At 35.3% G+C, this 15,564-nt stretch overlaps 2 protein-coding genes across 4 annotated transcripts; one reads left to right on the forward strand and one right to left on the reverse strand.

Moving 5' to 3' along the window:
* Positions 1-420: 420 nt before the first annotated feature.
* LOC131928015 (uncharacterized) lies at positions 421-7,073 on the forward strand. Of its 3 annotated transcripts, none has more exons than XM_059283906.1 (2): positions 421-495; positions 2,193-7,073. In XM_059283906.1, exon 2 carries the CDS (start codon positions 2,239-2,241, stop codon positions 6,043-6,045), a length of 3,807 nt encoding a protein of 1,268 aa, XP_059139889.1. In that variant the 5' UTR covers positions 421-495; positions 2,193-2,238; the 3' UTR covers positions 6,046-7,073. The 3 variants fall into 3 exon arrangements, with proteins under 3 accessions (XP_059139889.1, XP_059139888.1, XP_059139890.1); XM_059283905.1 differs by lacking the exon at positions 421-495 and adding an exon at positions 575-886; XM_059283907.1 differs by lacking the exon at positions 421-495 and adding an exon at positions 1,620-1,680.
* An 808-nt stretch (positions 7,074-7,881) lies between these two features.
* LOC131928016 (regucalcin) lies at positions 7,882-13,811 on the reverse strand. The gene is made up of 7 exons (XM_059283908.1): positions 13,684-13,811; positions 11,479-11,592; positions 10,946-11,141; positions 10,124-10,303; positions 9,463-9,678; positions 8,970-9,113; positions 7,882-8,541 (listed from the first exon to the last, which is right to left on the reverse strand). The coding sequence occupies exons 3-7, from the start codon at positions 11,109-11,111 to the stop codon at positions 8,336-8,338; spliced, it is 912 nt and encodes a 303-aa protein (XP_059139891.1). The 5' UTR covers positions 11,112-11,141; positions 11,479-11,592; positions 13,684-13,811; the 3' UTR covers positions 7,882-8,335.
* Between the last annotated feature and the right edge of the window lie 1,753 nt (positions 13,812-15,564).

Consider the following 15,564-nt stretch of genomic DNA (forward strand, 5'->3'; position numbering starts at 1 on the left):
AAGCCCCTTTGAAAAAATTAAGGGAAGCAACTATTCAGGGTAGACGATTGGCCTGATTAAGTTGGGTTATTCCCAAGTAGAATGAATGAAAAATTGGGGTAAGGGCAAATATTATATTATCATAACTGTTATATGACCTAGTTAGGTTGGTTTTCCCCACTTTCCAGGTTACATAGAGGTGAAGAAAATGTACAAGGACGAAAGCCTTAATGTGGGAAAACCCCACCAGTGGCGAATCGTGGTCGTTTTACGAATGGAAGCACATTTATTTTATTTTAGATGTTGCCACATTAAGGGTTCGCCTATAAGCACTTAGTAAATAGAAAAGTATTTGTCATAAATGCAGGTCGCTTCGCCCTGGTTCATTCAAATAAATAAATATATTTTTTAAACTAGTTAAACCTGGAGCATGAAGCTCTAGTTCACATCATTGATGGCGTTGTAGCCAGGTACATAAAATAAATCGATCACCTTATGTTCACCCTCGTTTTGAGTGTAAGTAGGGTATTGCCAATTTGACCCCTGGTCACACAATGTCAAGGTCTTGGAAGTTCGTGATCTTAGCTAAAAAAAATATTTAATTTCTACTGCTTCGGAATTTCATCTAATCATTTCAACTTTTATTCAGTTTTAAAATAATATATTATTTAAATTATAAATCATCATTAAAAGTTATAGCAGAATTGAAGTGGTCGCATATTTCATAATTTAATAACAGAATAAACGATCAAACTATCTGGCAAGGGCAGCTACTCTTTTTAATGTTTTTCCTATTGTGATGGAGATTGGCAATCCGATTAGCTTTTGGAGTTCGCGCTATTTAATTTCATAGCAAAAGAAGACAAGAAATGGTGTTTTATTTGTGTTTTCTTTAAGTATTTAACTTGTAAGTGATTTTCATAATTTTTTAAGATGAATAATTAGAGGTTTCGACCCTTATTGTTGGGTTTTATACAATTTTATTCGTGCACTAGAAATCTTGTTTCTGCACTACTCTGCTGCTGTCTTTTTGCCAGAGAAATGTGACATGAGTCATCTTGCTGTTCAGTGTTTTGATTCAACAAACAAAATTAGATCTAGATCTATAGCTTTTTAATAAGTTACCACTGTTTTATTTAGAGCTAGATCTATATTAACTATATAATACTATATATTATAGCCTAATCATTATTTAGATAAATACTATCCGCCTCTATCTTTTTATTTTTTTACTTTATGAGATTATATATTATATGACGATGAGAGTCAATACCATAGGTCATAGCCCATAGGCTACAATTACAAATAAATAACAGCATTGACCAATAGAAATGTTATGACAGGATTATTACTAGTATTACTAGACTCTAGGCCTATTAAAATAAACTAAATAAGTTAGTGTGAGGCCTATTACTAGAATACTAGATCTTCTACTACTAGACTCTAGATTATAAAGTCACTATTATTACTGCGAGCGACAGACTATTGTGTGTGGTGTAGAATTAATTAATCTAGATATTATATAGTAGTAGTCTAGTTGATCTAAATCTAGTTACGATTGAACTTACTGAACTTAGGTTTTAACGATTAGACTAGAGCTATAGGCCTATAGTGTAAGTGTAACTAGTAACTACACTATTATAGTTCTGTAGATCACGTAGGTCTAGGCTTGCTGCTAAACACAAAGATAATTATTAAAAGGTATTTGTCATTAGTAGGTCGTTATATTAGTTATTCATCATCTATTCAATTCTTTTCAACTAGGGCCTATTAATTTCAATTTACTTAGGCCTAAATGAATAATTTGGTCTATTTGTTATTAGGCCCTAGACTATTTTGTGTAGAGGTCAGCCAATTTTAAAAGTAGTAATCTATATCTTTTTAATTGATGACAATTGTTACTTATGAAGTCCAGTCCTAGGTATTGGGTTTTCTGTAATATGCCTTTACTTTCCTTACAATACAATGAGTCAGATACCCACCAGAGCTGGGTAGACTAAAGTATGTCATACTGAAGATCCAAACTTGAGTTATTTGAAGTTACATGTAGTTTTACTGAATTTGTCCATCCATCAACATTTTTACACCTATCTTATATTTTAATGTCACTAGCAGAGGTTTCACAGCATATCTTATTAATAATATAATAGACAAATTCTACATGTTAACACATTTTTTTCCCTGCATTATTTTCAACTTACTTTTCTTCCTAGAACTTCAAAGGAATTTTAAATCAGCAAGAAGAAGTACACAGCAGCCATGGCCAAAGTAGATGAAAGTTATGAAGTGACTGGAAAAGTATCACCACCCAAGCTTCCAATGGAAAATATGAAGATTAGTAATTGGAATTCTATTTCTTCAACTTTTCTAGAGTCGGTGTTCTCTGAAACTGCTATTGAAGGAACAAAAATGAACATATCTTCATCTTTATGTGCATTGTCCTCTCCAGCAAGTGTTATATTGTCAAGTAACGGCTTGTCACACTCAGTGGTCAGTTTGCCGTATTATTTTTGTAATTTTTGTGATCATAGCACGGATAACAAGGCCACTCTGCTGCGACATGTTACTGAGAAACACATGTTTAAGTGCCAGATGTGTGACTTCATCTCATTCACTCGTAGTGGGCTAGTGCAGCATCAGCTTTACAAACACGTTGACGCCGAGGAGATGCAGCCTATCCTCATCACAAAAACTGTTCAACTCAATGTTTCACAGCTGCATAGAAGTTTACCGAACTTTGTGGCTTCATCTGAGGTTCACAGTTGCCATTTGTTAACATCCCCTGAAGAAAACTCACCAACGGTAGGCCAAAACCTATTTGGAACACCGCTTGCACCTGCTAGTCATCCAGTTATCAAGAATGAAAGCCCTGATACATCTACTGTTGACATCAGCGGTAAAGACAATGGCTCTTGTACAAATTCCCACGATGTTGTTCGAGCAGCCTCCAGTGCAGTTGGTGATTCAAATGGAGAAAAAAGTTTGAGGCGAGATAAAGTCTGGCACCACTTGTTTAGTGATGGTAAAATTGCTGCACAAATGCCACATTTTCTTGACGATTCGGATGCGTCAGTGACCTCATCAAGCAATCTTCAATCCTCCCCTTCACCTAAATCACAAGAGGGTAAAACTTTATACAACAATTCTATGTCTAAAGATTGTGGTCAGGTGCCATCTTTTCTAACAGAACCAATTGTTTCACAACCAGGTAATGGATCGCCATCAAGACTCAAAACCATTGTAAACTCAGACACATTGAAAAGTAATTCTGAATCCTTTGTTTACAATATTGATTCAAATGTAACAAAAAAGAAATCTCAATCACTCCCGACCAATATATCTAAAACTATGTCAGCTTATCCAACTTTACAAAGTGCTTTAAGTGAAGGTAAAGGAAAGGATTTAGATAGAAGCCTAAGTCCTAACTTGTCTTCCCTTTCTGTGGAAAGACTGCAGAAACAGTTTGAAGATGCAGTCTCTAATTCGCCAGGCTTTATTTTTTCACAAGCCAGAAATACTTTTCACCACACACAGGATGGCAGCTCCAATGACTTGCAGCACTCCGTGAAAAATTCCAAAAGTTTGTTTGATGACCCTAACTCACTCCTCTTGTGTAATCCAGCACCAAACAAAAGAGATAAAAATATAGACAATTTTTTAATGAATGCAGAAGATCCCTTGGGAATGGATAATTATTCTCAAATGGGTTTAACTAAAGAAAGGAGTAGCACTAATAATTCACAATGTGAAAACAAAGAGAAACTTAATAAAACAGAAAATTTTGATTTGCTGCGAAATCTACTGGTACAGAAACCAAAAGATGTTGTTTCTAATCATCGAAGTAGCGGTCTGTCTTCCCCTTGTACTGTACAAACTTCTGAAAGTCCAAGCACTGTGAATCACCATAGATCACCAAGAACACGAGCCTCGGACATGTCTTTGAAGGAATTACTAACAGGCGATCTCCCAAAGAGTGCCAGGGATGCTCAAGACCGTTTGGAATCCACTTTTACCAGATCACAAAACATGGATATTTTCCTTGTGTGCGGATATTGCAATTTTGAAAGCCACAACAAAGCTCAGTTTGACACCCATGTCAAGATGTGTACTAATCGTAATCAAACAGGTGGCAGCGGGCATAAAATCTTTGAGAGTTTTCAGCCTAATCCACTGGTAAAGATAAAATCTGAAATCAGTGACGATGACTGTAGGGATTTTGATAATTCCACGCAGAATAAATCAGATTCTATGGATTTTAAACAGAGGCCAGTGTTAACTGAGCAGAGTAGAATGGCTAGACTCTCTAGCCCTAGGACAGACTCTGACAGAGGCTTAGATAGTCAGACCATGTTGTCTGTTGACAGAAAGCGCAACCACAGCCCTAGCAAGGATGATGAGACATATGAATCTTGCAGCTCTGAGTCTGATCATTGTTCAGAATCAGAAAACAAGCACCCTAGTATTAAAAGATCAAGGAAATGTTGTCCGGCTGTTGAGTATGATGGATGCCTCCCCCTGAAATGCCAAGACCCCTTGTCTAAACAACCTAGATTTAATGTAACTTGTTTAAGCTGTAGCTATTCAACAACAGACAGGCTAGACATGCGCCAGCACTTAATGCTTAGTCACCCGATGGATGTTCCCTATGCTAAAGCCAGTTTTGAACCAGGTACTAAAGCACTTTTGTATTTTTGCAAGGGAGTTAATTCACAGTGCACCTTCTTCTCCATTGAAGGTGCAGAAATATTTGAGCACATAAAGCTGTGTTACTATGGTTACCTAGACCAGTTTGTTTCCACCAGAACCTCAGAGTGTTCAACAAATTATTCCCAAGTTCTGGGTTCTCTGGGAATAGCTGCTAAAAAACTAGACCCAGCTCCTACCACATATTATTGCTTACGTTGCAACTTTTCTAAAAGCCACCTAGATGGTATTTTAGGCATTGCCCATCATGTAAAGACAAATCATCCTGATACTGTAGCAGGGGTGCTGACGGTCAATAGATCTCTGGCTGAAAAAACCAGAGTACAAATGCTTTGTTTGGTCTGTAACAGTTGTGTGACAGTGAAACAGTGGGCAGCTCATTCGTGCAGGAAAGCTAGTAAGAAAACTGTGTCTGATGTGAGCACATTTAAACAATCTACACATCCATTGAACAGCACCATGTCAGATCAAAGAGAACACGGCCAGGAGAAAAGCAGCATTCTGTGTGAGTTAATGGCAGCAGAGAAAGGGCAGCTTGATAATTTGATGCCTGGGCACACGCTACAGAGCAATAACCCGTTGTCTAGAGACAGTGAAGAGGAGGCTGCAGAACAGAAGCCTCTATATACATATAATGAGGGTGTTTGCATCAAACAGGAGGTGGAAGATAGTGAAGAGTATAATGAAATTTCAGAAAGTTCAAGCGGATCTAAAACTCCAGTCACCTGTGTAGAAAGTGTTCAGCTGGGCCTTTCTCACAGGAAAATTGATGACAGCGAAAACTTGTCTAATGAAGCAGGCAAAACCCCCATGCGGCCCAGTGTCCTGGAGAACCTACTGACTTCCCCTAAGGAAGCTGACTTCAACCTTAAGAGTTATAGTCTACTGCAGAACTTGTTAAAATCATCCAGCAGTGAGTTGAAAGCTGAGCCCTTATGTAATTCGAAAGCTATTTTCTCACGTAAACAGGAGAAATTATCCTGCCAAGCTCCTTGCCCACAGCTCATTGTAGGTTCACTCAGCCAGTCAGTTATGGTAAAAAAGAATACCCCTAAAGTTAACAATGACAAGTATACCCCTCACACCACAACAGTACATCATAGAGGCTCCGCATCACGTGCAGTAGCTGCACATTCTCTATTTCCATACACGGCCCCATCTGCCACTGCAGGCTCACCTAACCGTGCACCCTCGCAGGCGTCACCCCCATTGATTCCACAGCCACCAGCACTGCCTGTTATACCACCGCTGTCACCACAACCTGCTGATGAAGCTCAACAAGAAAATATCCATTCTCCTTTCTCAAATTTACTCAGAGGCTTGTTGTCAAAAGTCAATTCAAAAAACAATGCTCCAGAATAGCCTGTTAAAACTTCTTGCATGCACCATTTCAGTCTTTTCTTCAAGTTGAACATTTTTTGCTGTTTTTTAGGTGTCTATGGTCTTAAAGTAATTATACTATTATAACATGTTTGTTTTAAATTGTAAATTTATTTATTGCGATACTGTAATTAGTCAAATGAATATTGATACTGTCATTAAAAACTATTAATTACCTCTAATTTGTGATAAGCTTTTGTTACTAAAGCTACAATTTATTTAAACATTTTGAGCAATGAGGGCTAATGAATTTGTAAGTTATTCATTTACAATTATATTTTTCTGTCTTAAATGTACACTTTATCCATTATAAATATAGGAGCAAGTACAATGTTGTACATATTTATAATCTACTGATCTTTTTTTTTTTTACAAATATCTGTACATCACATCCCACTTTTTAAAAAAGAATTTAATGAGTGTGATCAAACATCTTAAAAAGATTACCAAAAAAATTTATTCTATTCTGCAGTGTATTCATACATTTTTATACCTATATGCATTTTACATACTTTTTATGAGGGTCTACTTTTTTGGAATAATGATGAACATTTTTCTTTACCATCTCACATGTAGTTAACGTACAACTTATGTACTGTTAATGTTTTATCTACTGTCTGTGGTATGAGTACCTTTGTAAATTTTAGTTACAAAGTAAGCTACTATTCAAGTTGAGCATGATTTGGTAATCACCACATAGTTGTTTGCAGTTTGGCATAATTTGAAATGATATTTATCATTAGCTTGATTATAAGTTAGCTTCAAAATAAATTTGAACATTTTAAAAATTAATTTTAGAGAAATGGAATGATTTGCTTAACTTAAATTTCTCTTATTTTTCTTTAGTTTTTGTTTGAGGTGTACTGTTATACATAAGATGACAACTGTTCTTTAAGCACAGATGTAACATAAGTATTAGTGGTCCTGTCTAATATGTGTAATTATGATTTTGTGTTTCAAAACGTTTTGGTTATAATAATGAATTTTCCTTTTGATCAAATAAAAGTTATTATATGTGAACTCAGTCTTTTTTAATATTTTAAAATTTCAAATGTGCCTAATTGTTTAGTGTATTTTCCAGTTCAAAACAAACGAGTACAGTTCGAATCTAACAAAATGAAGTATACAACTTAACACTCCTTACTATTTGTATTTAAACATTCTTCATGTTAAATGTCTATTAACATCTTGCACTATCATTATACTTGTCTGTCTCACAAATACATTTAAGGCGCAATTGTTGAATAGTATACTACAAAAGATGCTACTATTAAAAGCTTTCAATTTCAGTGCCAACCCCTCCACATCCCCCTACCTACTACTTTCTTCAGTCAGGTAACTAACAGTAGGTTGAAAACTCAACCTTTAGCCTATGCCAGACCTTTTTAATTAGCTGTTGTGTGTTGGACCATGCACTCCCACACTAAGACATCAGCTTTACTTGTAGGCATCAGTTAGTTTCAAAAGGAAGCATAGGCATTAGCTTGCCTTTTGTTGGCATTTACATTGTCTCCCTTCATGCGCATTTTTTGGTAACCCTAGTTAAGCAATGTTTGTTTACATAACAATGTTGGGACTAGTACATCTTTTTTTTGGGTTTTTTTTTCCACATATTGATATTACAAATATAGACAATATGAAATCTACACAATCATGTTTTTATAATCTGATAGCTCTATGTTTTAATAATAGATTTTACAAGTATTTAAAATCCACTGTGAGAGTTTACTGAGCTGAGGCCAACTAATCTAAATCCATCTAGATAATTGTAATATTATTATAATAACAAACAAACAGTTCAATCAAATCACTAAGTTCATATTAAATATTTGTTTATTTCCACCAGTTTTGAGTGATATTAAATTACATTTAAATTTTAAAAGACAAAATCTTGTGCAATACAAAAACAGCTGTTTATAGCTCCTCAATAAATAATACCACGCCCCACTTAAATGTATTGAAAGGCAATATTTGTATAAACAATATTATGCTTGCTTAAAGAAGAGTATATTAAAAATATTGTAAATGCCATTTAATTGCATCAATACTTCCTTAGTATTTCAAAGCTAAAAACACATAAAAGAACCAAGTCACAAATCATCTCCATAAGATATATCTAAATAATATATCCAAATATAATATTTATAATAATAATAACACAATCATACCGTGCATTTAATTTAAAAAATGGTACAATTTGAAGCAAAAAGGTAAAAAAAAAGCTGCTGTTATCTAGCTTTTAGTTTGTTGAGGTCACATAGTATGCCTGCATTTATCCTTTAAAGTTATTAGGTGCTCTCCCTTTAACAGAGAGACCTGTCACTTTGAAAATGGACCCAGCCAATGGCTGCTTGGCTTTGCTCTCCTCTGGGATGTTCCATTGGCTACAGGTTACATACAGCTCGTCTAGGTTTTTGCCACCAAAGCAAACCGATGTGATATTTGTGGCAGGGAACTCCAAGGTCTGTAATGTTTTACCTGTAAACCATCCAGTACCATAGCTTAGTAATAGAATGGGTTATTCAAATCAGCTATTTACTGTGAAATGAAAATTAATGATTTTGTAGACATTATAAAAAGCAAAAGGGGAGTAGAACAAATGTTTAATGGATGAGACCATGGAGCAAAAAATTTAAGTAAGAGGACAGATAAGAAACTTGTGAGCTTTACAGATATTTATACAGAGGACATGACAATGAGATTTGTATATGTCTAAGGTACAGGACATGACAATTTTGTGAGATTAACAATGTTTTAAAAAGACGATGTGACAATATTGTGAGATTTAAAAAAGAGGACGTGACAAAATTGAGGTTTACAGAAAGTAAACAGGACAAAAGTTTGAGCTTTACAGATGTTTAAGGTAGAGGACACAGGACAAAAGTTTGAGCTTCACAAGTGTTCACCTGTCTCTGGGTCAAACCTATGCACTCTACTAGAGGCAAAACAAGCCACCCACAATTTGCCTTCGTTGTCAATACACATTCCATCAGGTAGGCCGTAGGTTTGTTCAGTGCCCTCTTCAAATTTAACAACAGTTCGTTGGTTGCCTTAAATACAAAATAATTTGAACGATTTGAAATGAAAATTGATTTAATGATAGCCTGAAAACAATTTGATTTTTATAACTGTCTGAAATACAAAATAATTTCAATGGTTGCACTGCACAGATTTAAGAGACGGTATGGTTAATTAGTAGAGCATATGACTGCTAACCCAAAAGTCTCAGGTTAAAATCCGGGTTCAAGTCAGTAAAAGGTCCCTGAGTCCACCCAGCTTTGATGGTACCTGACTCACGGTAGGGAAAGCAAAATTGACTGTGCTGACTGCATTATCCCTTTAAACAATTCAATAAACAACCACCAATATAATTCTTTAACAGTTGTATTTATGACTTACTTAGTGTTCCTTCTGTTAAATTGAAATCAAAAGCATAAACTTCTCTAGGCACTGAGTCAATGTAGTACATGACAGTGTTGTCATCAGTCCAGTCTATGCCATTACTGATGTCAATGTTGCCTACATGCTTGACTATTTTATGATCAGTAGAGAAGCTATACAGACTTCCCTGCCCCTTGGGAACCACACCAGGTGTTGATTCTCGCCCCATGGTTCCTAGGGAGAAATATTTTTTAAATGTGAAGAAAAAAAAATTGTCTGCATTCATTCTTTTATTTTTCTGCAGGGGAGATAACTTCATTTTTTTCCAAATTGCAATTCAGTTGAAGGAGTAGCAATTCTTTAATGTTCGGAAAGATCCAACTCGGTCTTACACCATGGTTTTAAATTTCTTACCAAATAACTCATCATTAATATTTAAAACATCCCTTTAATGTTTACTGTATATTGGATGTCAACAATTTACAAGAAATTTGATTTTGGTGAGCAAGGAATCTAAGAAGTTTAATAAAATAATCTGATTATCTTCCTCAAAATTTTTAAAAATAAATTTTTTCAGTTTTTCTAAGCAACATAATTTTTTTTGTAAACTGTTGTCACAGAATCAAACCTTAAACAGGTATTGTAAATGCTTACTTCAGGTAATAAGTTTAAACCTTACCTGCCCAGAGTCTACCAGAAGCATCACATTTAGCATCATTGAACCTGCTCTCTTTATCTTGCTCTACCTCTGCTAGCGTTGTTACAGTTTTCGTGTCCCAGTCCACGTGTGAAATCGTTTTGTTCAAGCCAACGACGTAGCCGCCTCGATCACAAGGTACAGCAAACCCAACAGTCCCATCTACAATAATTTTAAATTATTTATGATCACGTAGATTAAGCCATAAATCAGAGAGTGTGATGAACATATTTTGTCCATAGAGCAGATATAGTAGAATTGTTGGTTTTTGAGGCCACAGTAGATGAAAGAATAATAGTCAGTTCAAAGCCCATACATGTTACCTATTTTTTTCCCAGGTGTACATGTGTTACCTATGTATATCTGAATGTTATCTATGTGCACTTGAATGTTACCAATGTGTACCTGAGTGTGACCTTGAATGTTACCTTTGTGTACTTGAATGTTACCTATGTATACCTAAATGTTACCTATGTGAACCTGTTACCTATGCATACCCATAATAATCCTGCTTGCTCAAGCTAGGTGAGAAATGGAGACTTTTTAGTTAAAAATATAAAAAGTGTTCTTTCTCAGTGGTCAGTTGTATTAGATATTTATAATGAACAAGAGCTTTTTATGTATGTCACCAGCTTGTCCTAAAGCTTAATCATTACTTTACAAAAGCATAAATTAAAACATTCATTCCCAAATTTATTTTTGTATTAATAGACAGATTTTTTAAGTAAATGAAATGCTGTCTTTTGGGAGAAAGACTTTACAAAGCTGTTCACTTCAAAAATATGATACCAAAAAACCAAATACCTAAATTAATTTTTTCCTCAATTCCAGTGTCAGGGTTCCACCTATGCAGCCCCCCACTGTTGATGTCTACATAGAGCAAGGTCTGTGTAGCTGCATCCCAATGAGGACCTTCACCAATAGTTGGGCAGCAATTTTTTAGTGCAACTTCTATTTTTGGTGTAGCCATGGCACAAATAACTTAAATTATTTTGTTAGTCTGAAAAAAAATTGTAAATGATTACATATAATTATAAAAAAAGTAATGTATATATACATACATACACATTCATTTCTTTATATGTATGCATGTATGTATATATATATATATATATATATATATATATATATATATATATATATATATATATATATATATATATATATATATATATATATAAAATTGTATATAAAATACAGATAATTTCTATTTAGCAAAGCTAATTTATACACTTAAAACACCTATACCAGTACTTAAAATAATTATGAGTGTGAAGTTGAGTATAGCAACACAATGCTATAATACTAAGCTCTCAACAAGTACACATTCTACTTACTTAGATTACAGATCTCATCTGCCTAAATGTTATCTCCAATAGTAAAGTCTGACTGGAGTCTGTTGACCTCTTTCATTCATAGATAACAAAGTCTGAAGGCCATTTTGTGTTTATCTGATTATTTATACCAAAATTGTGTGACTACAATAGCAAACCCACAATTGAAATATGTGAATAGAAATATGTAAAACCTTTTGAAATTTTATTATATTATTTTATTTATATAAAAAAATATTAGGTAATGTTGTAATTTAAACAACAGAAATTAATTTTGATCTTAATCTAGTTTTCAACTTTCTAGGCCTACATATTGTGGTTCTTATAACTTATAACAATAAAAGCAGGACAGTATATACTGTATCAAAGTTATTTTAAAAATTGCTTTAGGTTGAGGGTTAAGATCAGGGTCAGGATTAAAATTAAGGTCAAGGCTAGGACCATGATAAGTTCCTTGCACCACAGTAAGCATAGTAATTTCAACACTAGCAAAAAATCTCTCGAAGTACCTTGAATATGTCTTAGTGTGTATAGCTATAGGGCCAGACCTAGCTGTTTAAGTTTAAACTTTTCTGGTTCTTTGACTAAAACCTCCCCATTTGATGTTTATGTAAGAAAAAAATAAAAAACTGAAAACAATTATTTTTTTAAAACTAAAGAAACTTAAGATAAACTGATATTTAATTTTATAAAGTAAATGTACATTTTAAACAAGAGTGCTTGCAATTCCATACAAATATTCCAATATTTACTGCACTCATTACAATTTGTGTCTAACAGTTAAAATTATCGATCTGGTATGTTTATTTCTAACGTTCAGGTTTTTTGTCTTATGTTGACATCTGCATCCAATCCACTTGAACTACAATGACATTTTTGTTTAATATTTGAATTTGTCATACTTCTAATCCCTCCTGCCTGACCATGGGTCGCCAACTACAGCTCTCCAGAGTTCACTGTCCTGGGCTATTCTCAACAGGTAATTCAATGTGTTGCTTATCTTGATGGTATCTGCTACAAGTTCTCATCACCAGATTTTTTGACAGATTTTTCTGCTGGCTTATATTTTCTATTTTAAATTTTACAGCATTGCTGGTTACGTTCAGTGTTTCTTCCAGACTTTTTTGTCTGGGGGGGGGGGGGAGGGCACTTGAAATTTTCGGGGGGGGGGGGCGAACACTGTTAAAAGTATATATTTTCTATATAAATTATATAAATTTCATTTTGTTCTGGGGGGGGGGGGGCGGTAAAAATTTTTCGGGGGGGCTTTGCCCCCCGCCGAAGAGATGCCTGGAAGAAACTCTGGTTACGTTGGTAGGCAATCTATATTTGTTCTTCAGTCAGAAGTTGGTAGATCTTTTGCCCGAGGTTGGTTTTACTTATTGTGTCTGGCCAACAGATCTGCAGGATTCTGCTCAGGCAGCTGTTGAGGCTGAGGGTGGTGTGGTTGTCTCCTGGCCATCCTACCTACAAATTCCAGCTCAATATTATAACTAGATCTATAAGATTACTATACAATAAGATTGACTTAACATTAAAGTATGATTAAAGTAAAGTTATTTAGTAATTCAATAGAATAGAATATTTAGAATAGATCTAATTTCTAAATACTAATATTAAAATAAATACTAAAATAAGTAAATTAATAAATTAAAATTTAATTTAAATGTAATAAATAGTAGTAAATAGTAAATCTATATATATAATTCTCTTCTGGGAGCCGTTAGAAAACAAGCTGCAAGCGCCACCTTGCAGTCCCCTCTCTTTCTCTCTATCACTATCACTCCCACCCCACCCCCACATTGTCTGGTGAGCTGTGGTCACGCTGTTTACATTTTACAATCACACAGAGGGGTTTGGTGACGGCTATTAGGGGCAGATAATTTAGTTTGAAACGATTTTAAACTTAGAGGAGGTAACTAAGAGGAGGCTGCTTTCACGTGGGGGGGGGGGGGGGGGGTAGTGTTTTTAAGCAAATATTTTCAGTGGCAGCATTGGTACTGTCGAATTCACAAATTATAAATTACTGAAAAGTAGAAAAAAAAAAAAAAACTAAATAGCGGGTCGGCTATATTATATATTATATTTATTAAAAATTAATATAGAATAGGCCTAAATTATTTAAAATTATAGTATATTAATAAATAACATTTAAAAATAATTTTGTGGCCATTTTTGTTTTTAAAACGAATAAATATCACTAATTACTAATTATGGATTTGGTGATGAAGATAGTAGATTAGATTTTAATGCGTTTAACAAATAGTTAGTGTCGTAGTTAAGCTTGTTTTCAATGTTTTGTTTATGGTTTTTTTTAGGGGTGTGTCACTAACCAATCTATTTACCGAGAGAAACAACTTTGACCTGACTGGCATATCGTTCGTTTAGTTTTATTCCAGTCTACAGATAATTCGTCGAATCAATAAAAAAAATGAGTGTCCGGGTTCTTGGCGACCAAGATAGCATTAAAATAAATATAGCGATTTTAAAAGCTGATAAACTTTTCAAAGTTAATTGGTCAGAATTGTCCGTCTTTATTTTTTTAATATAGAGCCTTAATTCTGATTCATTAAAATGAGATCAGTTTGTGTGCACTATAGAAACGTGTTACATATATTGTAAAGTGGGAAAAGAGAATAAGATTCTTATTCTCTTTTCCCATATACAATATATGTAACACGTTTCTTATTAAGAATAGGCAAAAGTAGCCCTACATAGTACATAGTGCATGCATACCTTTGATAAACATTTTGAATTAGATGCACATACATTTATTAGGGTTGATATTTATATAAAAAATGACAAAGCTTATTGGCACTTAGATATAATTACAAGTTAACTTTATCAGTACATGTATAGAGTGGGTGGAGCGGGCTACTCACGTAATGCGAATTTCTTTTTTTCTAGACATGTATGTACAGAGGCGTAGCGACTCTTCCCGGCGCCCGGGGACATACTTTCAATTTGGCGCCCCCCTAGGGAGCAAATTTTCGATTTGCACCCCCCTCGAACTTTTCATTTGCACCCCCCCTCAAACTTTCGATTTGCACCCCCCTCGAACTTTTCATTTGCACCCCCCCCTCTAACTTTCGATTTGCACCCCCCCTCGAACTTTTCATTTGCACCCCCCCCCCTCAAACTTTCGATTTGCACCCCCCCCCCCTCGAACTTTTCATTTGCACCCCCCCCCCTCAAACTTTCAATTTGGCGCCCCCCCCTAAGGTCGGCGCCCGGGGACATATGTCCCCCCCCCCCCGCCCCCCCTCGCTACGCCTCTGTGTATGTAGTATACAGAGTTTCTTCCAGGCATTTCATGGGGGGGGGGCGAAGAAAGTGTACCGCCCATCCAAACGAAATGGAATTTATATAGAAAATATATTTTTTAACAGCGTCCGCCCCACCCCCCCCCCACTGGAAATGTTAGTTCACCCCCCCCCCCCCCCGAAAATTTCATGCCCCCCCCCCCCGGAGAAAAAAGTCTGGAAGAAACACTGATATAGTATACACGTGCAAGTGTAAACGCGGTGTTAGCTTATTCAAAATAGAATCGCGCTTTAAAAAAGAAAACTAATTTAGTAGGCTATATAATTATGAAAATAGTATTGGCACTGATAAGTTCTTAAAAGTACATTAAAAATTGAAAAATCTAATGGCAATAGACTTTTCGAAAAGACTATACATTTAATATCAGTTTGGGGTCGTCCATAAATGACGTCGTAGGGGGGGGGGGGGGGGGCTAGAAAACGAATTTTAGCCATTATTTCGCGTTTTAGAAAACTGTTTTCATAAATTGTAATATAAATTTATTAAACCACTCTATGTTGACAGATCAGAAAAGATTTAGGGAAAATATAGCTGTTTTAAGAAAAATTCAACTGCAATTTTGAGGGGTGTTGGAGGCTCGGGTGTGACGTCATTTTAGAGGGGTCTGGCTTTTTGTGACGATGTGTGACGGAGGGGAGGGAGGTTAAAATCGTCCAAAACAAGCGTGACGTCATTTATGGATGCCCCCCCCCCTCCCCGGCCACGTATACCTAACTCACGCCCCCGTATTCAATAGTCCTGTAGTTTGGTCATTTATTGTATTTT

Source organism: Physella acuta, unplaced genomic scaffold (assembly GCF_028476545.2).
Source record: "Physella acuta isolate Inbredline_101_S28 unplaced genomic scaffold, ASM2847654v3 ptg001454l, whole genome shotgun sequence".
NCBI classification, from domain to species: Eukaryota; Metazoa; Mollusca; class Gastropoda; family Physidae; genus Physella; species Physella acuta.